Genomic DNA, 24,182 nt, shown 5'->3' on the forward strand with positions numbered 1-24,182 from the left:
GCCACTCCTATTTGCCATATCTTCAATTTAAGCCTACTAGAAAGTGTGTGCCCTCAGGCATGGAGGGAAGCAAAAGTCATTCCGCTACCTAAGAATAGTAAAGCCCCCTTTACTGGCTCAAATAACAGACCAATCAGCCTGTTACCAACCCTTAGTAAAGCTTTGGAAAAAATTGTGTTTGACCAGATACAATGCTATTTTACAGTAAACAAATTGACAACAGACTTTCACCACGCTTATAGGGAAGGACATTCAACAAGCACAGCACTTACACAAATGACTGATGATTGACTGAGAGAAATTGATGATAAAAGTATGGTGGGGGCTGTTTTGTTAGACTTCAGTGTGGCTTTTGACATTAGCGATCAAAGTCTGCTGCTGGAAAAACATAAGTGTTATGGCTGCTATATTGTGGATAAAGAGTTACCTGTCTAAAAGAACACAGAGGGTGTGCTTTAATGGAAGCCTTTCCAACAAAATCCAGGTAGAATCAGGAATTCTCCAGGGCAGCTGTCTAGGCCCCTTACTTTTTTCAATCTTTACTAACGACATGCCACTGGCTTTGAGTAAAGCCGGTGTGTCTATGTATGCAGATGACTCAACACTATACACGTCAGCTACTACAATGACTGAAATGACTGTAACACTTAACAAAGAGCTGCAGTTAGTTTCAAAATGGGTGGCAAGGAATAAGTTAGTCCTAAATATTCCAAAACTAAAAGCATTGTATTTGGGACAAATCATTCACTAAACCCTAAACCTCAACTAAATCTAATAAATAATGTGGAAGTTGAGGTGACAAAACAGCTTGGAGTAACCCTGGATTGTAAACTGTCATGGTCAAAACATATTGATACAACAGTAGCTAAGATGGGGAGAAGTCTGTCCATAATAAAGCGCTCCTCTACCTTCTTAACAGCACTATACAAAGCAGGTCCTACAGGCTCTAGTTTTGTCGCACCTGGACTACTGTTCAGTCGTGTGGTCAGGTGCCATAAAGAGGGACTTAGGAAAATTGCAATTGGCTCAGAACAGGGCAGCACGGCTGGCCCTTGGATGTACACAGATATCAAACATTAATGATATGCATGTCAATCTCACCTGGCTCAAAGTGGAGGAGAGTGACTTCATCACTAATTGTATTTGTAAGAGGTATTGACATGTTGAAAGCACCGAGCTGCACAGCTCGGACACCCATGCATACCCCACAAGACATGCCACCAGAGGTCTCACTGTTATCGTTGACCCACACTGCATTTTGGAGTGTATTCTACATGTTTTCAAGTCCTTTCGCTCATTTTTCATGCGACTGACATGGGGTAATGATAAATAATAGTATTATAGCATACAGTTTTCTTGGCATCTTTGTTTTAATTATTGTACCCCCACTATTTATTTACCGGCTTACTTTCATCCCTGGTTTAATATCAGTGTCTTACATAGAAATAGATTTAGAACACTAGAATGGACATTGTTGGTGTGTAGACATGACTACAGAGCGGCTATATTATTTTATGTTTGGTGTGTGTGCTTACTGTGAGTGACTAAGAGTGGTGCCTTTGAAGACTGAAATCTTATGGCTGTTTCTTGTGGTCTGTATCCAGGGCTCTGGTGTGGAGAGGGTGATGAGGGATCTTAGAATCTTCAGAATCTTTGAGGGAACCAACGACATTCTCAGACTGTTTGTGGCTCTCAACGGATTCCAGGTACAGTACACGTGACCTATTTTGTCTGAACAATCATACAGTCTGTTTTTGAACTAGAAACAGAAATAGAATTACAAGAACGGCAATCCCCATTCAAGTCACTGTTCCGTGATGGGTGGGCCGGAGGCCATATTGAGTGTACCCAATATGTTCCTGTTCTAGTAATTCTATTCCTATGGCTTTTTATATGTCAGTGTGAGATGTGTTGAGTGAATGGTGTTGATCCTCCTGTTGTTTCCAGGATGCAGGGAAGCACCTGAAGTCTCTACAGAAGGCTCTGAAGAACCCTCTGGGCAACGCTGGGCTGCTAGCTGGAGAGGTGACCAAGAGGGCCAAGAGGTCAGTGTGTAACACGCTGTTTAAGAAGCCCGCTTGTCGATTGTTTGGTCGACCGAGATTTCTTTAGTCTAGCAGAAGCAAAAAAGCGAATAAAAATATATATATATATATCATGGTGTACAAGACACCGGTCTGATTTGCGCTGAGTGGACTGATCCATTGTGGAGGCCGTGGTGATGGCACAGTCCATCAGTCTAAGACGTGCTACTGAAATTGTATATGATTATATTACATTTAAAAAATGGTGCAACACTAATACAAATTATATTATTTTATAACATGCGCTCCCTCGTTGGATAGCAGTCGCTGTCCACGGTTCTGAAACATCAGTGCGCTGTTGAATTGGCGCCTTTTCCTAGACCATGTTGCTATGTGCATAATAGCAAAGTTAACCAGCATATTGGTGTTGAGAACAATGCCAGAGGCAGCATCAGAATGAGGAGATGAGAAAACAGCCCTTGCCTTATTGTCTAAGAAAAGTGAGGAGAGAGGAAACCCCAACTTAACTAGGTCTATAATCAATAGCCTAACTGTTAAATGTGCCTGGCTTTATAAATCATCAATATATCTACAGAAATAAGACCGATCCTGCTTATGTTGCCTGTTTGAGTGTTTGTTTAATAGCCTACTGATTCCGTGAGCACCAAGCCTCACACAACATCTCAAGTAAACAATTTCACAAATTTTGCTGTTTTTAATCTTTGCTTTGCTGTAGTAAAGGATTTACAGCCTCTGGTATTATTTATATTTTATTTCGTGTTTACACTGTTCCAAATTGTCAAAAACATGATCTTTATAATAATAATACATCTATTTTTTCTTGATCTCCTTCATATTATTATTATAATAATAAGTCATCTCATTATCATTAGGAGGTCTAGTATAGCAGCCTTGTATAACCACCATCGAGCTGTAGGCCTAAGAGCGCATCCTGTTTAGTCTTAATACCGTAACTTACTTAGGCCTAAATTTCAATACTTCTATAGGCTACTGTATCAATCAATCGATATTTCATTTGTTCATGTCATCACACAGCATACGAGTCATTCATGATTTGAAATGTAATCAAGCATTTTAGTTTTAAAATAAAATAAAAGCGAGCCTTGAATAATTAGCTTAAACAATAAATAAACCGTTTGATTTCGGAAATTGCATTGACAAATGAATGCGACTGTAGTCTTTACTGTCATAAAGGCTTAGCAAAAAGAAACGTTACAACAGACTCTCTGGTATGCTTATACTTTATTTAGTGTTGTTCAGAGTTTGTTGTAACCAATTTATTGATGTGATTATGATATGCTCTATCCTCCTGATTCCTGCTTATGAGCAAAAACTAAAGCAGGAAGCACCAGTGACTTGGTTAATAAGGAAGTGGTCAGATGACGCAGATGCTAAGCTACAGGACTGATTTGCTAGCACAGACTGGAATATGTACCGGGATTCTTTCGATGGCATTGAGGAGTACACTACATCTGTCACTGGCTTCATCAATAAGTGCATAGATGACGTTGTCCCCACAGTGACCGTACGTACAGTTGAAGTCGGAAGTTTACATACACTTAGGTTGGAGTCATTAAAACTCGTTTTTCAACAACTCCACAAATTTCTTGTCAACAAACTATAGTTTTGGCAAGTCGGTTAGGACATCTACTTTGTGCATGACACAAGTAATTTTTCCAACAATAGTTTACAGACAGATTATTTCACTTATAATTCACTGTATCACAATTCCAGTGGGTCAGAAGGTTACATACACTAAGTTGACTGTGCCTTTTAAACAGCTTGGAAAATTCCAGAAAATGATGTCATGGCTTTAGAAGCTTCTGATAGACTAATTGACATCATTTGAGTCAATTGAAGGTGTACATGTGGATGTTTTTCAAGGCCTACCTTCAAACTCAGTGCCTCTTTGCTTGACATCATCGGAAAATCAAAAGAAATCAGCCAAGACCTCAGAAAAAAAATTGTAGACCTCCACATGTCTGGTTCATCCTTGGGAGCAATTTCAAAACGCCTGAAGGTACCATGTTCATCTGTACAAACAATAGTATGCAAGTATAAACACCATGGGACCACGCAGCCGTTATACCGCTCAGGAAGGAGACGTGTTCTGTCTCCTAGAGATGAACGTACTTTGGTGCAAATAAATCCCAGAACAACAGCAAAGGACCTTGTGAAGATGCTGGAGGAAACGGGTACAAAAGTATCTATATCCATAGTAAAACGAGTCCTATATCGACATAACCTGAAAGGCCGCTCACCAAGGAAGAAGCCACTGCTCCAAAACCGCCATAAAAAAGCCAGACTACAGTTTGCAACTGCACATGGGGACAAAGATCGTACTTTTTGGAGAAATGTCCTCTGCTCTGATAAAACAAAAATAGAACTGTTTGGCCATAATGACCATCGTTATGTTTGGAGGAAAAAGGGGGTCGCTTGCAAGCCGAAGAACACCATCCCAACCGTGAAGCACGGGGGTGGCAGCACCATGCTGTGGGGGTGCTTTGCTGCAGGAGGGACTGGTGCACTTCACAAAATAGATGGCATCATGAGGAAGGAAAATGATGTGGATATATTGAAGCAACATCTCAAGACATCAGTCAGGAAGTTAAAACTTGGTTGCAAATGGGTCTTCCAAATGGACAATGACCCCAAGCATACTTCCAAAGTTGTGGCAAAATGGCTTAAGGACAACAAAGTCAAGGTATTAGAGTGGCCATCACAAAGCCCTGACCTCAATCCTATAAAGAATGTCTGGGCAGAACTGAAAAAGCGTGTGCGAGCAAGGAGGCCTACAACCCTGACTCAGTTACACCCGCTCTGTCAGGAGGAATGGGCCAAAATTCACCCAACTTATTGTAGGAAGCTTGTGGAAGGCTACCCGAAACGCTTGACCCAAGTTAAACAATTTAAAGCCAATGCTACCAAATACTAATTGAGTGTATGTAAACTTCTGACCCACTGGGAATATGAAATAAATAATTCTCTCTACTATTATTCTGACATTTCACATTCTTAAAATAAAGTGGTGATCCTAACTGACCTTAGACAGGGAATTTATACTAGGAAAAAATGTCAGGAATTGTGAAAAACTGAGTTTAAATGTATTTGGCTAAGGTGTATGTAAACTTCCGACTTCAACTGTACATACCCCAACCAGAAGCCATGGATTACAGGAAACATCCGCACTGAGCTAAAGGGTAGAGCTGCCGTTTTCAAGGAGCGGGATTCTAACCAGGACGTTTATAAGAAATCCTGCTACGCCCTCCGACGAGCCATCAAACAGGCTAAGAGTCAATACAGGACTAAGATTGAATTGTACTACACCAGCTCCGACGCGCATCGGATGTGGCAGGGCTTGAAAACTATTACAGACTACAAAGGGAAGCACAGCCGCGAGCTGCCCAGTGAGAGCCTACCAGACGAGCTAAATCACTTCTATGCTCGCTTCGATGCAAGCAACACTGAAGCATGCATGAGAGCATCAGCTGTTCCGGATGACTATGTGATCACGCTCTCCGTAGCCGATGTGAGTAAGACTTTTAAGCAGGTCAACATTCACAAGGCCGCAGGGCCAGACGGATTACCAGGACATGTACTCCGAGCATGCGCTGACCAACTGGCAAGTGTCTTCACTGACATTTTCAACATGTCCCTGACTGAGTCTGTAATACCAACGTTTTTCAAGCAGACCACCATAGTCAAATCAAATCAAATGTTATTTGCCACATGCGCCGAATACAACAGGTGTAGACATTACAGTGAAATGCTTACTTAGAGGGCCTTAACCAACAATGCAGTTTTTAAAATAAAAAATAAAAGCAAATAACTAAAGAGTAGCAGTAAAATAAAATAACAGTAGGGAGGCTATATACGGGGGGGTACCGGTACAGACTCAATGTGCGGGGGCAGCGGCTAGTCGAGGTAATATGTACATGTGGGTAGAACACTAAGATAACCTGCCTAAATGACTACTGACCCGTAGCACTCACGTCTGTAGCCATGAAGTGCTTTGAAAGGCTGGTCATGGCTCACATCAACACCATTATCCCAGAAACCCTAGACCCACTCCAATTTGCATACAGCCCCAACAGATCCACAGATGATGGAATCTCAATTGCACTCCAAACTGCCCTTTCCCACCTGAACAAGAGGAACACCTATGTGAGAATGCTATTCATTGACTACAGCTCAGTGTTCAACACCATAGTGCCCTCAAAGCTCATCACTAAGCTAAGGACCCTGGGACTAAACACCTCCCTCTGCAACTGGATCCTGGACTTCCTGAAGGGCCACCCCCAGGTGGTAAGGGTAGGTAACAACACATCTGCCACGCTGAACCTCAACACAGGGGCCCCTCAGGGGTGCGTGCTCAGTCCCCTCCTGTACTCCCTGTTCACCCATGACTGCATGGCCAGGCACAACTGTAGTGGAACAGGTCGAGAGTTTCCACCTCACCAACAAACTATCATGGTCCAAACACACCAAGACAGTCGTGAAGAGGGCACAACAAAGCCTATTCCCCCTCAGGAGACTGAAAAGATTTTCCATGGGTCCTCAGATCCTCAAAGTTTTACAGCTGCACCATCGAGAGCATCCTGACTGGTTGCATCACCGCCTGGTATGGCAACTGCTTGGCCTCCGACCGCAAGGCACTACAGAGGGTAGTGCATACGGCCCAGTACATCACTGGGGCTAAGCTTCCTGCCAACCAGGACCTCTATACCAGGCGGTGTGAGAGGAAGGCCCTAAAAATTGTCAAAGAATCCAGCCACCCTAGTCATATACCGGAGTGCCAAGTCTAGGTCCAAAAGGCTTCTTAACAGCTTCTACCCCCAAGCCATAAGAATCCTGAACAGCTAATCATGGCTACCCGGACTATTTGCATTGAACCCCCCACACCACCCCCTCTTTTACGCTGCTACGCTCTGTTTATTATCTATGCATAGTCACTAACTCTACCCACATGTACATATTACCTCAATTACCTCGACTAACCTGTACCCCCGCACATTGACTCTGTATCAGTACCCCCTGTATATAGCCTCCCTACTGTTATTTTATTTTACTGCTTCTCTTTAATTATTTATATTTTTTACATATCTATGTTTTACTTAAGACTTATTTTTCCTAAAACTGCATTGTTGGTTAAGGGCTTGTAAGTAAGCATTTCACTGTAAGGTCTACACCTGTTGTATTCAGCGCATGTGGCAAATACAATTGGATTTGATTTTGATCTCCTCAAAGAGGGAAGTTTGTCAGGCTCAGTAAAGCCTCAAACATAAATTGTCCGCAGCAGTGAAATGGGCTACTTCTATGTGAATGAGTAAGGAGGCAGAACACACCTCAATTCAAACTGTTGTTAGAAAATACAACTTTTTAGAAAATAATTTGAAGTAGACTCAGCCTATAGATAATTAGCAGGCAGCGCGTGTTAACTGTCCTGTTGCGTAACAATCACATTTTGGAAAAGTGAGTGCAGTTTGATGTCACATGCGTAAAACAACTCACGCTGGGGCGACCATTAGATATATTTGCACCTCACGTGCGAAAAGGTTAAACATACGGAAAATACCTTTTGACCTTTCATTCAGAACGCGAATTGAACCTAACTTCAACGTCATTTTGCTTACTGGGACTATTCTAGTTTTGTGGGCAGCACATTTTTTTGTCTCGCCATAAGACTGGACCAGGCTATAGGTCAGACCCTATTGTGACCTATTCGGACGGGATTAGTTTTACTGGGGGAGGTCGGGTAATGTTATTATGTACACGAGCACAAAACACCACATCTGTAATTTTTCTCCCGTCAGAATCTGCCATTTCAGTAATGTTTTACATGGCAGGAGAGTAACATTTCCAACCAGAATAACCTACTGTTTTTTTGGTAACTCCAAGGTCCTCTGATAATACTAGTCCTGTGCGAATCGAAATCCCTGTGTTTTGATAGAAATGTCTGTGTTTGACAGGTGCTGCTCGCGGTTTGCACAAAACAATAACTGATTCGATACATTTAACAAAGTGCTGCCTATAGGCTACATGTAGGTCATTCATATATAGTTTATCAACTTTTACAGTGAATGCTTTTGTTTATGTTTTGTGCGTATGAATGTTATATTACGAAATGCATCATTAAAAAATATTGAGCCTATTTAATGCAACCCTTGCTTTTAATAGATCTTAAAGCAGCAGCATACAACTGACCTAAATGTTTGGAAATGATAAATTAACTTTCTCATCCATAGCCTTAAAATGCATCTCAAGTGCAATTGCACTGTTTAGCTGACATCTGAAGGCTGGGGGCATTTAGGACGTACTGTGGATCGCTAAAATATCCTAATGATTATGATCACACTTCCTCAATTCAAATATTATGGCGACACTATAGGAGAGATGGTTTGGTATGGTTTAGTAACTTGTGAGCCAAACTCGAGTTATCAGTGTGGCCTTATCACCTGGACATGTTGAAATACTGTATCTTCACGCCTAGAATAAAAACCTCCAGGCTTGCGTTATAACTGTCAATTTATTGGGAAAAAATTAAGAATTTCAGGGGGCAGTATGGAAAAAAACTAACCCCGTCCGAAACATCCTCTGGAATAACTGACATTCTGGAGTAATAATTACATAAACAACGTTCTCTAGTAATACTAGTCCCGTGCGAATAGGTATTTGGTCACGTGCTTGCGATGCATACATGTGTCACGTAAAGAGAGCAAGGGTTGAGGGAATAGGGAATGTTTTTCCTAAACAAATGAGAGATTTCGGTACCAGAACTTTTCAGTCAGAAATGGCTGTAATTATGTTGTCGCTTCAGCAACACGGACAGCGCGATAAACACTTTGATGTTCTGTGGTGGTCGCTGCAGCAGGGAGGAGAGAGTCAACGCGTGCTAGTCACAGTCAGTCGCTGTCTTTTTTTTCTTAACACGTACATGAAGTCTGAGCCCGGCCCAGCACAATCAAATAAATTGCTGGTCAGACTCCCTATAGTTGTCTCTTAATTATTTAATCAAACCGTGTGCTTAAAGGATCAGACAAACTCCGTGAATATAGTTGATGTGATTTAAAACACATAGGATGTGTCAATATATGGAAAAATACACGTTTAAAAATGTCAGTCAATCGATTGGTCGAAAGAACAGACAACTCTTGGTCGACCAATATTTTTTTTAAACTCGGGGACAGCCCTACAACACACTCCCTAACCATCTGTCTTGTTGTCTCTGTCTCTTTCTCATTACCCAGGAGGGCAGGTCTGAGCACTGGCCTCACTCTGCAGGGATCAGTCCATCCAGAGCTGTCTCACAGTGGAGATCTGGTGAGAGAGATTCAAAGCTTGCATTGACCTCCGTGGCTGTATGTATCCATCCATGCCATAATGTGTCACTGTAAGTCTAAGACGGTATAAGACTCCCAGATGATTGACGTCTGTATTTCTTCCAGGCTGTTAACGCTATAGAGCACTTTGGAGTCACCGTTGAGGATATGCTGCTCAAACACGGCAAGAACATCCTCCGTGAGTATTTATAATACACCTACAGTACATAAGAATATTAAACTAAATGTGAAAACCTGATTTAAGGATACCCAACTAGCACATTTGGTTCCTTGGAAGTTGTGGGAACGTAGGTTTTTGTTTTCCCATTGGTTCTGGGAACGAAGCCATACATTTTTGTAAAAGCTCTGAGAATGGAAGTTAACATTTTGCCTGTTCTGGGAATGTACATTTTTAGGTTGCTGGGAGGTTCTGAGAATGTTTTACTATGGTTCTCTCAAAGTTTTCATTAACGTTCTGAGAATGAACATTATAGGTTATTTGAAGGTAATTAAATAACATTCTGAGAACATGTTTCAAGAAGACTTCAACTAACCTAGCAGTGATATTAACTGTTTTGAACTACAAGCACAGATGGGACACATGGAAAATAATTTGCTTAGGTATTAATCATGCAAACACGTTTTATTGTGGCACGGCGTCAGTGAGATTTGAACCTATGATCTTCTGTTCTCTATACATGGGATTATGGAGGTAGCATGTCATGTTTTTTTTTACTGATACAAAGCTGTTCATTTTAGTCTATTCAAACAGACCCCATTTCAAAGGAAACAAGCACTCATTTTGATCCGGTGTGGCCAATTAGTGGGCACGGCCAACACACCTGAACACACTTAACAAGTGAGAGGATAGAGAAAGGTTTTGTTGAAGCTCTGAACGGAATGTATGTTTTTAAAATAATTCTTAGAACGTTCTTTGAATGTTCTGAGAACTTGAGTTTAAAATGAACCATGAGGAAACATGCTGAAAACGTTATGCTGAAGTACTGAAATTCCAACAGAAGAACGTTGTTTCTGAACGTTGTGAGAACATGACTGAATAGAACCATGAGGAAACTTCCAAAAATGTTATGCTAAAGTACAAAAATTCCCACCTAAGAAACATATGGTTCTCAGAATGTTATGTGCTAGCCGGGTATCCTGCACCATTCAGAGAACGTTGTGGGAAGGTTGTATGCAAAATAACCATAGGATAACATGCTCTGACCAAGCTCTAAGAAACAGTGTTTAATGGCCAATATTATATGGCTGTATTCTGATGTTATTTCTCCTCTCCATTACAGATGAGCAGTTTGTGCTGAAGAGAGTGGCAGACAGTGCCATTGACCTGTATGCTATGGTTGTTGTCCTGTCCAGGTAATACTGATCCTTACTAAGTATGTTTTATTTGTAGAAATGCTGTATTAGAATGTGTATCTATGTTGTCTGGTGTTATTATACTGTATGGGATGTTCTTTGCTTTTGTGACACCAACATTGCTCTCTGGTCCACTCTTAACCAATGGGTCGTTCCACTTCAAAAAGCACAAGAAAGAGGATTTCGAAACCCACCATCTCAGATTGTTCTGAAATAATTTGTTGTTAGAAACAAATAAGATTTGCATTCCTGCAACATTATTTTGTAGAAATACAGCTGGTATGATGCTGCACTCTGCATCATATGATGCAAAATGCATCATACCAGCTGTGTTTCTGTATTTTGAAAGTTATAGATCTTGATTGCTGACGTGCAAAACATTTTGGGACTATATCAACAATGGACTAATGAAACAAATACCAAAATATGGTTTTTAGGTGGAAGTTTCCAAATTGGCCATTTTGTATTTATAGGATTCATATAATATTCAATAAATATAGTACCTAAAATCTGATTTGGACAAAACGTTTTTCTAACAATGAGTTAGACATGAGGAATCCAAAGGAATGGTCAAAAGCCACCCAAAAGCCACCCATAGCGTTTGGTACAAATCCAATGCAAGTCAATGGTACCTATATTAGCATTTTCACGATTCGTGTTCAAATCATCCTAAAGTATCTAAAAATTGATTGAGTAACTCAATTATGTTGGATATGAAGCAGGACATGCTAATATAGATACCATTGACTTGTATTGGATTTGTGCTACAATTGATAAAAAGTTAGCATTTGAAATAGTTGCCAGGTAAACAAAACCAAAGCTTGGGTTGCTGTCATACCTTGTCCATAGACTAAGGAAACCAATATGTAATTTAGGTTAACTATCCCTTTAACATTGAGTGGGGAACAGCACCATCTGGTGGTTAGAACCTGGTAAAATCAGGATGTAGGATAGGACATAAACCTAACAACTTCAATAAAAAATGTCTCTGAACAGGGAAAAAAACCATCATCACCAAATTCCCAGAGAATGCATTACTTAGGATGACGAAACAATACTCCATATTACTGATATTGTATACTCATTGTTGGGTTGGGATTGGCGTGGGGTGTCCGTGGGTAGCTTTTGATTAATCATGTCTTACTCATTGTTAGAACAATGTTGGGTCCAAATCGGATGAAAGGTACTAGATTTATTGAACATGTATATGAATCCTATAAATTAAAATGGCCAATTTGGGTGGAATCAATTAGCTTAGTTTCTCAGAGATCAAATTATATTTCAACAAAATGTTGCAGGAATGCTAATCTTATCTGTTTCTAACAACAGAAACGATTTCAGAACAATCTGAGATGGTGGGTGATATGGCTTAGAACGACCCCAGTAGAAATGTAGGGTGCCATTTGTATAACATGCTATATTTTGTGAAAAATATGAAAGTATGAAATTGAATGATCTCTCGCTCTCTCTCAGGGCGTCCCGCTCTCTGAGCCAGGGTCATGCCTCTGCCCAGCACGAGAAGATCCTGTGTGAAACCTGGTGTATCGAGGCGAGTGTCTCCCTCTCTCTCTCTCACACACACACACACACACACACACACACACATACATATACATATATATATATATATATACTGTACATACACACGTCTGATCTCTGCTCCCCCCATCAGGCCTATGACAGGATCATGAAGAACGTCAAGGACCTGAAGTCTTCTTCCACCACCCAGGTCTTTAAGAACATGAAGGCCATATCTGCTGCCTTAGTGGAGAATGGAGGCGTCGTCGCTCCTCACCCTCTGGGCTTCTAAACCAACTCATAGAACATTTATAACATAACCACTGACAGAAACATACTACTCCCTGAGAGATAACCTTTTCACCCTACTGAGCCAATTCAAGCTAAGCTGTTTTGCACTGGCTGAAACCATGCTAGAAAGGAATATGTGAAACGAAAATCTCAGAGCTAGTACGGTTCGGGTTGGCACGATAATGTGAAAAGGCTAAGAGCGCTCTTCTATTGGGGAATCTCAACTGCATACTTCTCATGTCCTCGCTTCTTTCTCAAAACCCATTGGAGGAGAAGGTTAGAGGGGAGGGAACTTTTGCTATCTCATCCAATTGGTCTTGAGAAGGTGGTGAGGAGAGAGGACACAAGGAGTTAGCAATTGAGATTCTCCCATTGTCTCACAAACCCTCCTCAGCAGAAAAAATGTAATTCTTCAAGCCTCAACGCATCACAAGGCAGGCGGATCAACTATCCTTCCACATGGTTCTGACTGTCGATTTACTGAATGTAAAGTCTGTTTTACTTTCACTATATTTATGGCCTTTTAAATAATATGTATTGTAGTCTTGATTTCTGTCCAGGATATCATTTGGAACTAACCATATGTGCATTGTGGTATTTATCAAATGACCAAGATGTGGGGGAAGACAAAGTTCGTTTTTTTGAAGGTTTCTGTATTAAGTTGAGATTTGGTTCTGGGTTGCTGAGACTGTTTGGGACAATTCTAAGGAAGAACAGTTTGAGGAAGTATAGAGACATCAGCGCCTTGTATCTGGGCTCTTTAAATGCATCACTTTGTGTTCATTGTGACTAAATTCGCTCTACCTGTCAATAACCTGATATGTACAGAGTTGTGTGTGCTGCACTCACAAATGGCCTCTGTCCGAAATGCTAGGGAAAATATGGTGCCATTTCAGTCGCCCATGGTGTCTCCCCTACTAGTTATTTGTTGAATGTTCTAATGACCTTTGACCGTTGTATTGTGGTCAGGCGTCAATATGTCACATTCCGTGCACTCAGTCATCTGTCCTTTTTGTTTTCTCTGCTTTCCACCACTTCACTCGTTTGTGCACGGTGATCATTTATTCCTTACCGTTTTATGTATTCTATATAAGCCACATTGTACTCACAGTTTGTGAGTATAACTCAGTATATTTTTGTGGAAAGCCTGTTTGTGAAAGCCTGTTGTCACCACCATACAGTCACTTTTTTGACCAGCCTGCAGGAATAGTGGTGCAGCACATACAAACTCAACCACCCACAAACAAACACTAGAGCCTGATATTGCAATTGCCTTTGCCAGGGGTTCATTTTTTAAAGATAGTACCGGTATGTCGTGTTGCTAAATATGTACCATACTCAATAGGGATTGGCTTGTGGCTACTTCTATCATGTTCATGTCAAAATTAATGTAGCATTGATGATAATAAAGGAAGAACTTGTGTTTATTCAAATTGTTTTATATTTTCATTGTAAGCAGAGACAAGTTTCCCTGCAGTAAGAGAAACCGTAGGACAGCTAACAAAGACAGTGCTTAATGAGTTACAATAACATACAAAGAAATTGATGAAAGGAATTGTACAATACATAAGACATAAAAAAAAGTAACTTAATATTGTCCACAAAAGGAATGCCGCTGCTTCAGTTCTGTGAAGCTCGCTACTCTGATGGCTGTGGATCTTCACAAAGGATTTCATGTAGGCCTTGTTAATCACAGTGCAGATAAGTACCTAAAGAGATAGTTGCACCAGAGGGGTTCAGCAGGTTAGGGCTGCGTTCCGATTCTCTACCCTTCTCCAGAAGTGTGCATGCGTTCACTCCCCCTCATGCATTGGATTTGTGCAAGCATGGCTTGAGGCAGTGGCAATTTTAGCACGTAAATCTTGGTGGGGTAAACTAAAACATTGTTCTTATGCAAGCCAGCAAAGCCACTACACGACACTAAACAATACATTCATTGTACTATAATGGTGACCACAAACTGTTATGGCCTACATAAAGCTCAATCCTTACCACCGCTACACCTGGCTATCAGCGGAGCCTTGTCTGGCAGCGAAACAGATCATTCAGCCTCATTTACTGCCTTTTTTGAAAATGTAGCTGATATGGCTTGTAATATTCATATGTGTCACCATACTGAATTGTAATTGGATGCATCATACTGTGCAATGATTGGTTAAGACCACCCAGGTGGTGAGGTCATTCTAAGATGATCATGGCCAGAGACACATGGACATGCACGTTATAGCTAGTTAATAAAGAGGTACGTTTATAAATATCCTGTCGTCCTGCATTTTATTATTTTGTACAAAGCGTACAAAACAAGACATGGTGTCAGAGTAAAAGGACTAAAAGATGGATTTTGCTGGAGTTCCTTCACCTCGAATGGATTGGGGGTCTACAAATCTACCCGATGCATGGCGTAAGTTCAAACAGCATGTGGAGCTGATGTTCACGGGTCCTCTGAAGGAAAGAGGAGAAGAGGAAAAGTGCAGCTACCTGCTCCTCTGGATCGGTGAAAAAGGGAGAGACATTTACAACACATGGACACTTACCGAGGCTGAATCAAAGGTACTGAAAACATACTACGATCGTTTTGAAGCATATGTTTTGCCAAAGACCAATACAATTTTCGCTAGGTACAAATTCCATGAGAAAGTACAAGGCGCTAGTGAATCGTTTGAACAGTTTGTCACTGAGCTGCGTCTGCTTGTGAAAGACTGTGATTATGCAAACAAGGATGAGATGGTCAGGGACCGTATTGTATTTGGAATACAATCACCGCGAGTGAGAGAGAAACTTTTGAATGTTGGATCAGAGTTAACGCTGGACAAAGCTATCGACATAGCCAGATCTCACGAGCTAGCACAGGTTCAGATGAAAACCATTTCAGGCGGCAGCATGAGCGCATCACGTGAACAAGCAGTGCACGCAGTCAGGCAGACATCAAAGCACACCTCCAGTGCCCAGAGAGCATGTTTCAGAACGGAGACAGACAGAACTCCAAAACAGAGCGACACAGACTCCAAACGCCCCAAAACATGTGGATATTGTGGATACAAAGTGCATGGCGAACAGGGGAATTGCCCAGCTAAAGGCAAACAGTGTACTAAATGTGGAAAATGGAATCACTTTGCAAAAGTGTGCAGAGTTTACCGTGGAAAAACAGTACATACAGTGAGTGAAGATGAAATGTCAATCAAAGAGTCAAATGCTGATGAACTGTTTATTGATTCAGTGACACAGAAAAGTCAGATATCAGAGACAGAGCAAGCCTTTGCTGACATTGAGATAGGAAGACAAGGCACAGAGCTAAAATTCAAACTAGACACTGGTGCACAAGTAAACATTATTCCTCTGAGTAAGTACAGAAGCTTGACATCTGAGTGTGAGCTACAGCCCACCACGCGCAGACTGACTGGTTATGGTGGTGAACAGCTCCCAGTAAAAGGCACATGCACTCTCAAATGCAAATACAAGGAAAGGGACATGATGTTGGACTTTTACGTTGTTGACACTCGAGCACCTGCAGTGCTAGGTCTTAAAGCATGTTTAGACATGGACCTTATCAAGCTAGTTTTATCAGTGACAGCACCAGTAGAGATAGAGAATGTCATGGAGGAGTTTGCTGATGTTTTTACAGGAATAGGACTATTCCCAGGAGAATGTACCATTCACCTTAACCCAGACGCAACCCCTGTGATCTACCCACCGAGAAAGATTCCACTTGCTCTCCGCGCCCGTCTGAAGAAAGAGTTGAGAGCATGGAGCAATCTGACATCGTCACCAAGGTTACAGAACCGACGGATTGGGTCAACGCGTTAGTGGTGGTGGAGAAACCACGGACAGGCAAGCTCAGAGTATGTCTCGACCCAAGAGACTTGAACAAGGCTATCAAACGCCCCCATTACCCCTTACCGACGCTAGATGGCATCACACACAAGCTAGCGGGCGCACGCTACTTCAGTGTCATGGACGCCAGATCAGGCTACTGGGCTATCAAGCTCACAGAAGAGTCATCTAAGCTCACAACGTTCAACACACCGTTTGGACGCTACAGGTTCCGTCGCCTGCCTTTTTGGGATTATCTCAGCCCAAGACGAGTTTCAGCGAAAGATCGACGAGGTGTACGAAGGCCTCGACGGAGTCGTGGCAATTGTGGACGACATCCTTGTCTATGGTCGAACCAAAGAGGAACACGACAGAAACCTCAGCGCGATGCTGCAAAGGTCCCGCGAGAGAGGAGTCCGGCTCAACCCCGAGAAGAGCACAGTCGGCGCTACAGAGGTCAGCTACTTCGGGCATCTTCTCACAGCGAATGGAATCAAGCCAGATCCGCAGAAGATCTCAGCCATAAAGGAAATGGAGCCACCAAAGAACCGCGCAGAGCTGGAAACAGTGCTTGGCATGGTCAACTACTTAGCCAAGTTCGCACCCAGCCTCTCCAATGCTAATGCACCCCTGCGTCAGCTGCTAAAGCAGTCCAGTGAGTTCCTCTGGGACAACCAACACGACATCGCTTTCCAGAAAGTGAAAGACTTGATCACGAGAGAACCAGGACCAATCCTTGCCTACTACGACCCCCAACAAAGAGCTCAGACTCCAGGTGGACGCGTCAAAGTATGGACTAGGGGCAGTGCTACTGCAAGAAGGAAAACCCATCGGCTACGCTTCCAAATCTCTCACAGACTGTGAAATCAACTACGCTCAAATCGAAAAGGAGCTGTACGCCATTCTGTTCGGATGTAAGCGTTTCCATCAGTATGTCTATGGACGACAAGTCATTGTGGAATCAGACCACAAGCCCCTCGAGTCAATCATGAGGAAACCGTTAGCCGCAGCCCCGCCAAGGCTACAGAGAATGATCCTTCAACTACAAAAATACGACTTCACAATCACTCACCGTCCAGGCAAAGACATCCCTGTCGCAGACACACTCTCCAGGAAGTTTCTTACCTACAAGGACAGCAGCCTCAGTGAAGGCATGGACATGCAGGTGCACACTGTGTACAGCAACTTACCAGTTAGTGACACAAAACTGAAGGAGATCCGAGCAGAAACAGAAAAAGACACACAACTCACACAGCTGAGGAAAGTCATACAGTCAGGATGGCCTGAGGAGAGGAGAAAATGCCCTCAGAGCGTCTCAGAGTTCTGGAACCATCGTGACGAACTATCACAGATCAACGGAATCATTTTCAAAGGAGAGAAAATCATCATTCCTACCAGTCTCAGAGAAGAGATTTTGACAAAGATCCATGCTGGACACATGGGCATGGAAAAGTGCAAACAGAGAGCACGGGACATTTTGTTTTGGCCCGGAATGTGCAAACAAATAGAGGACATGGTTGGTAAATGCCCCACGTGTCTTGAACGACGCCCCTCGAACACCAAAGAGCCAATGTTACCTCACCGTATCCCAGACCGACCCTGGCAGGTCGTGGCAACCGATCTGTTCACGTGGAACAACGAGGACTACATTATAACAGTGGACTACTACAGCAGATACTTTGAACTCGACAAGCTTCACAGCACCACATCTGCAGCTGTGATACACAAGCTGAAAGCAGCCTTTGCCAGGCATGGCATTGTAGAGACTTTAATATCTGACAATGGGCCCTGTTACAAATCAAATGAGTTTGAATCCTTCACAAAAGCATGGGAGTTCACACACGTCACCACAAGCCCACATTACCCTCAAAGTAATGGCCTTGCTGAAAAATCTGTGCAGATCGCTAAATCACTCATGGACAAAGCAAAAGCAGACAAGAGAGACCCCTACCTCAGTCTCCTTGAATACCGCAACACTCCAGTTGACAACTTCAAATCACCAGCCCAGCTGTTGATGAGCCGCAGACTTCGCTCAATCCTCCCCAGCACCAACCAGCAGCTGCAACCTGAGGTCGTCAGCTACAAGGAAGTGCATGCAAAACGTGCACAGAGACAGCAACAGCAAAAGCGATACTACGACAGGTCAGCCAGACCACTGCCACCACTGAACGACGGAGAGTCAGTTAGAATCCAGGAGCATGGCTACTGGAAGCCAGCAATCGTCGTCACCTACTGAACACAAAAGAACAACACACTGACGAGATGAACTGTTCCCCTGAAAGAGAACGGGATGGACTAAACACAGACACAACACAACATACACCATACTTACCTGCAACACCACAAGAACTGTTGACTGACACAGAAGCATGCTCAGCTTCATATCACACAAGGTCAGGAAGAGAGGTCAAGCCTAGAGCTGTCCTAGACCTGTGAAATGTCAAAGGGTGTAGGCGGATCGCTGCCCTAAAAGAGTTTCCAGACTGTAAACTTGTTATTGAAAGTTAACTTGAAATGCTTTGGTATTGTATTTGTTTGATATGTTGAGATGTCATTGCTACAGTGAAAAGCTGAGTTGCTGAGAAATATTTGTTCTAAAAATAACAATATGCTGAATCATTGTTTGTCTGTTATGTTGATGCAGTTGGTGCAGTTTAAATGGTTACTTACCTCGAGTTCAAACTACAGAGCATATATTCAAAAGAAACGCTTTATTGTTCCACATATTTTTTCTTTTTTTTTAAAAGAAGGGGGATGTAATATTCATATGTGTCACCATACTGAATTGTAATTGGATGCATCATACTGTGCAATGATTGGTTAAGACCACCCAGGTGGTGAGGTCATTCTAAGATGATCATGGCCAGAGACACATGGACATGCACGTTATAGCTAGTTAATAAAGAGGTACGTTTATAAATATCCTGTCGTCCTGCATTTTATTATTTTGTACAAAGCGTACAAAACAAGACATGGCTGACTTGCTTAAACAAATGTGGTTTCTACTGACAATTGAGATGTACAAACTAAGGCATAAGGGAATGACGAGCAGATAAGAGGCAATCTGTATTTTCGATTAAGACAATGAGCGAGCTAGGACGGACGTAGTCAATATAACTTTGTTCAGCACTTTTGAAAGGTACAGCGACAGAATTCAGAACATGGGCCGTTCTTACAGTATTCTCCCTGTACACCAAGTCAGAACCGTAGGATAAGTAAAGGGGGCATATGAGCAGAAAATGAAAGCTCTTACAATATTCTGATTACATTTCTCTAAAACAGGCTATAGGCTACATGTGCACCATCAAGTCAGAACAGTAGGCTAAGTTATGAGGGAGGAAAGGGTCCAAATTATTAGGGTGAGCCACATGGGCTACTAACAGCTTACTGCACAACATAGACTTAGTATTACTTTCTTGGCTACATATACATATCTCCCTGGCACATTACATCATTTATGCAGCAGCATACAGTACATTTTTGGACTCACCTTGTTGTGCTGTGCTCACTTGAACAGGAAGGTGGCGCGGCGGTCCTTCTTGTGGGCTCTAGAAAGAGGCCCGAAATCCCGACTTGGAATTCCGAGTTGGATGACCGTTCAAAATTATTTTCCATTTTTTTCCCAGTCGGAGCTAGTTTTATCCGAGTTCCCAGTTGTCTTGAACTCACTGAAGTCTGAGATTTCCCAGTTGTTTTGAATGTGGCAGAAGTCATGCTGGATTGACAGCATGGCCAATGTATTCAAAACTTTTCTGGCCCATGGCGTTAACCCCTTTTTCGTGATATCCAATTGGTAGTTACGATCTTGTCTCCGCTGCAACTCACCTACGGACTAGGCGAAGGTCGAGAGCCAAGCTGCACTGCTTTTTGACACACTACTCGCTTAACCCGGAAGCCAGTTGCACCAATGTGTAGGGGGAAACACTGACGACCGAAGTCAGCTTACAGGCGCCTGGCCGCCACAAGGAGTCGCTAGAGCACGATGAGACAAGGACATCCCGGCCGGCCAAAACCTCCCCTAACCCGGATGATGCTGGGCCAATTGTGTGCCGCCTCATGGGTCTCCCGGTCACAGCCGGCTGTGACACAGCCTGGGATCGAACCCGGGGCTGCAGTGGCGCCTTAGCACTCATTGAATTTGCGATTTCCAACTTGTTGTGTAATGTTTATGTCCAATGGCCAATGAGCACCGATACGTTTTATAATTTCTCTTCAGATTGCCGACTTGATGCATGATGATGACTGCTTGTCTAGCTTGCTAGCTAAGATTTTGAAAGTATGATGTTGACATGATCAGTCCAATCAAAGCTACGGTAGATATAACGAGATTTGACGTCATTTTATCTGTGGCCAGTGACCTTGAGCCTTCTTGGATGGGCACTTCTAATGTAAGTCTATGGTAGCACCCAAGGGGCTTGAATTTTCGAGCTCTACCCGTAGATTTTGCGGCAACGTAGTGTCTCCATGAGTGACAGAGCATGGAGCCAATCACAGCGCAACTAGATAACATTACCAACCCCTACGCGCCGTATTTTCCGCTGGCTGCCCCACCAACACAGAATGCACTGAGCTAGGCTGAAACACCTGCATTTTGGAGCTGCCTTACTCAAGAAAGCAAAAAATAGACCATGTTTGTATGCGGCCATATTAACTCAAATCATTTTTATTTATTTTTTACATTGTTTGCAAACTGATATGTGACATGTATTAATGCCAAAATAACATGCAAAACAGGCTCTGCCCTGAATGCCACTGGAGGGAGTTTCCACCATATTCCTCATATCAGTCCATTCCTTTTAAATAATAGTGCACACTTCGAGATGTATGAGTGCACACTTTGGGAGAGAATCGTAATGTAGGCATGGTGTCTGACAGAGGTATCAGAAAGGCTAGGGTGACTGAGTTGGTCAGCTCAGAATACTGCTACAGGGTGGTCTCCCTCAGTGAGGTAATATCAGCGGTCAGACCATGGTCATCATCATGGGCTGCATTGTCAGCAGTCCATCCAGGAACAGCTGCACTATAATCTACACCACCAGAGGGCGTTCTGCTGCTCTTGAAAAACCCTTTCTGAGAAAACAAAAACAATCTTTAGTCAATATATATTTATATGGTTGTATAATGTATACACAATCTTGTTTGTACAGACAGACAGCCTTGGAGAGGGAATAGGGTGTCAACTCACACTCCCTCCTCCCCACTCCAGAACCAGACAGGGTTAGGATTGTGGTTGGGGTTGAGGGTTGGGGTTGAACCGGGATGTGGACATGAAGCTAACGTTAGGGTTGTGGTTGGAATAGGGATAGGGTTGAACCGGGATGTGGACATGAGGCTAGGGTTATGTTAGGGTTTAGGGTTGGAGGAGTGTCTCACCTTGTAGAGAACCCCAGAGACTATCGCCAGTAGCAACAGTGAAAACACAACACTGAGGGAAGCAATGAGGGCAGTGCGGGATTCAGGCGTTGTCTCCAGAATGGACAGAATCTAGAAGAGAGAAATGATGGAGTGAGTGGAAAAAATAAGAGTGATCATTGTCATGAAGCCACCTGTCCCAATCCCGTTAGAAGTTCAGAACGAGAAAGTGTAGGCTATATACAAATAATGCGCTCAAATTGAAAATCATTAAACAAAATAATGAGAATTTGTATTAGCCTAATCGAGGTGTAGATTACATCTCACATTCCAATGTTTGAACTTGTAAACAAGACTGCATGGGATTCCTCTTAATGCGACTCCATGCAGCCAATGGCAATGTCCGCATTTAGGTATAATGCCAGGAGCCGCTTGTGGATTTGACAGCTTTAACGCAGTTCCAACCGCCAAAACAACCACTATGCAGATGTCAGCTAAAGATGATCTAATTGAATGGAGCTCTTAGAGAGCATTTGAAGTTATTGGCTCACCTTCACACTCTGAGAACCAAGGGCAGGATATTGGGAGTAGACACTCTGGTCGAAGGACAGCGAGCCCCAACTGACCACCTCCACCTGCACCGCTGAACCCTGTGAAACAAACAACACTACTGAAACTGAACCACAACAACTCATAACGTGAATCTCAGCCTCGATTCAATCAGATCCAACGCTAACCCGCGTTGGCATTTTGGCTGTGTTGGAGGTGTAACTGCGGTATGAGCTGACAAATAGGTGAGCGGCTGCTCTTGGGTCACAAACCACTCCCTTCCTTATGATCCCTACCGTGTTAGAAGTTCAAAATGGCGCTAGAAAGTGTAGGGCTCGATTCAATCCCTATCGCCGAAGTTCAGCGCTATAACGTGATTGAAATGTAAAGCCAATGTTCCCGCGTTAGCACTTATTTCTCAATACCAGAAACACATATAATAGTAACTTAAAAGCACCCAAATAAAACATTCCCGAATTACAAACTCTTAATATAATGTTGTTCTAAAAGTTGGGTTTGAGGTGTTCTCCAAATCAGCCCTAACTTTGGAAACGATCCTACAACGCTCCGCAGCCAGCGTCACATGGTGAATTAAAAACTTCATAAAAAGTGGGATACATTTGTGAAAATGAGGCGGGCGAATTGGGTGTCTGCTCACCAATCTGCGGGCACATTTCATCCCTGAGAACTTCCACGGCTATTAACAATGGAAGGAGGGCTTCAGCAAGAAATTGCTTCTCAAAAAAGAGCTAGCTCGATACCTCTATGCTAACGTAAGCTAGCTATAGGGCTACAGCATTTAGCTCACGTCTTCCATCTAAATAGCGCTGATAAAACGAACCAAATGTAAACGTCTGCCAGCTGCTGGTAGCTAACTGTTGGTGCTGTCATACTATAGATAGTTCAAGCCTATGGGAAAGAGTAGTTTTGGCCGCGACAGAGCTCACTGTTACTGTATAGAGCCCTATGGCTCGGGCCGAAACTGTGTGTGTGGATGGCACGTTGGAATGGATCTGCGCGGGTTGATGCAGCACCTCCAGCAGAATTTTGTCGAAGATATTCCGTACACTGGACTGATGGCAGATTTTAGGAACGGAATATGTGTGTTGTGGGGGGGGGAACTTTTTTCTCGTTTTTCAAGCGAAGATCTTTTAAGGGAGTATGCGAGGCATAGACGTTCACGTCGCCTAGCCGAGTTCTGCTAGGAGCAAACCGAACCTAGTTTGCGGGCTCCTTAACGCAGTTCCACCTCCGACACTGCCGAAACAACCAACAATGCCAAAACAACCGCTATGCCAGTGTCGGCTAACGCGGATCTGATAGAATCTAGACCCTCATCTGCTTGACGTGGACCCGTACCAGAGCAATCTATAGATGGCTGCCTCGTCTAGCCCATACAACACCAATGCTTACATACATTATTCAACAACTTGAAACGTATGTATGAAGTTACGATTATCCTTACCTCAGAGTTTCGACTGATATTCCCAACAAACTTGAAGATGGTTGGCTGATTGTTGGCTGACAGTCCTATAGTGCAGCCAACCAGATGACAGATGACCCCACTACAGTGCTGCGGTAGACCCAATCAGAAGGGTTAGAGTAGAAATGACTGTACTTGTAATGACAAGTGATTAGAGAAACACCCATGTTTCTATTTTGTTTATGTCTCTTTTAGAGGTCTATCTCACCTGATAAAACAGAGTGCTGTTTTCCTTTTTAGAGAATACCTCCTTCCTCTCACACTTTCCTCTGCTGTTATCCTTTGGCACACACACAGACATAAGAACATGTATAATGCCAGAAGACATTTGCAACTAACCAAATACCAGATCCTGCCACTGATACTTTATGCTGATTGACTGAGGAAAGTGCTGCTTGACTATTTTAGATGCTATCAGATGACCTGCCTCTGCTACAGACC

The 24,182-nt window shown here is 42.8% G+C and overlaps 2 protein-coding genes across 3 annotated transcripts in view; one reads left to right on the top strand and one right to left on the bottom strand.

Moving 5' to 3' along the window:
- acadvl (acyl-CoA dehydrogenase very long chain) overlaps positions 1-13,974 on the top strand; it is a 36,640-nt gene extending 22,666 nt beyond the window's left edge. For both annotated transcript variants that reach the window (XM_041894567.2, XM_041894568.2), the window contains exons 14-20: positions 1,605-1,706; positions 1,948-2,045; positions 9,293-9,365; positions 9,491-9,563; positions 10,666-10,738; positions 12,212-12,287; positions 12,411-13,974. In XM_041894567.2, coding sequence (XP_041750501.1) covers positions 1,605-1,706; positions 1,948-2,045; positions 9,293-9,365; positions 9,491-9,563; positions 10,666-10,738; positions 12,212-12,287; positions 12,411-12,548 — 633 coding nt within the window. In that variant the 3' untranslated portion in view covers positions 12,549-13,974. The remainder of the gene's footprint in view (positions 1-1,604; positions 1,707-1,947; positions 2,046-9,292; positions 9,366-9,490; positions 9,564-10,665; positions 10,739-12,211; positions 12,288-12,410) is intronic.
- A 7,090-nt stretch (positions 13,975-21,064) lies between these two features.
- The window catches only part of LOC121579729 (integrin alpha-X), a 59,878-nt gene continuing 56,760 nt past the window's right edge, over positions 21,065-24,182 (bottom strand). Inside the window, exons 26-30 of the mRNA XM_041894569.2 lie at positions 23,950-24,021; positions 23,724-23,831; positions 22,261-22,359; positions 21,731-21,841; positions 21,065-21,427 (exon numbers count right to left, since the gene is read on the bottom strand). Of these exons, the coding sequence (XP_041750503.1) occupies positions 21,281-21,427; positions 21,731-21,841; positions 22,261-22,359; positions 23,724-23,831; positions 23,950-24,021 (537 nt within the window). The 3' untranslated portion in view covers positions 21,065-21,280. The remainder of the gene's footprint in view (positions 21,428-21,730; positions 21,842-22,260; positions 22,360-23,723; positions 23,832-23,949; positions 24,022-24,182) is intronic.

This window comes from Coregonus clupeaformis, chromosome 13 (genome assembly GCF_020615455.1).
Source record: "Coregonus clupeaformis isolate EN_2021a chromosome 13, ASM2061545v1, whole genome shotgun sequence".
Lineage (NCBI taxonomy): Eukaryota > Metazoa > Chordata > Actinopteri > Salmoniformes > Salmonidae > Coregonus > Coregonus clupeaformis.